The sequence below is a fragment of the Pterocles gutturalis genome, unplaced genomic scaffold (genome assembly GCF_000699245.1).
Source record: "Pterocles gutturalis isolate BGI_N339 unplaced genomic scaffold, ASM69924v1 scaffold18233, whole genome shotgun sequence".
Taxonomy (NCBI): Eukaryota; Metazoa; Chordata; class Aves; order Pterocliformes; family Pteroclidae; genus Pterocles; species Pterocles gutturalis.
In genome coordinates this window covers 1-321 of record NW_010125968.1, presented here as the reverse complement: position 1 = coordinate 321, position 321 = coordinate 1, and the positions used below count along the sequence as shown (strand labels likewise).

General features: G+C 65.4%; 1 protein-coding gene across 1 annotated transcript in view; it reads left to right on the top strand.

Annotated features, from left to right (window-relative positions):
* LOC104465667 (actin-related protein 2/3 complex subunit 1B) overlaps positions 1-315 on the top strand; it is a gene marked incomplete at both ends in the record, with an annotated part of 1543 nt that extends 1228 nt beyond the window's left edge. Inside the window, one exon of the mRNA XM_010078801.1 lies at positions 259-315. Coding sequence (XP_010077103.1) covers positions 259-315 — 57 coding nt within the window. The remainder of the gene's footprint in view (positions 1-258) is intronic.
* Positions 316-321: the final 6 nt, after the last annotated feature.

The window sequence follows — 321 nt, the reverse complement described above, 5'->3', positions numbered from 1 at the left end:
GGGAGCCAGTTGGAGATGGGGGAGACTGAGAGGAGCTGGAGTAGGACACAGATGGGGAGGTGGAGGGAGGTTCTCCGAACCCCTGCTGCTGGGGATGGGCCGTGCTGTCCCCACGCCCTGGCTGCTGCTGCCGGCTGGTCACCCAGGGCAGCTCCTGCGGTGCTTGTAGCCTGACCACCCTCAGCCAGCCCCCCAAAATCCCAGGGGGGTTTCTAGGGGTGGTGATGCTCCCCACTGACACCACCCACCCTCCCACAGGTGGGTTTGCAAGCACATCAAGAAGCCCATCCGCTCGACGGTGCTGAGCCTCGACTGGCACCC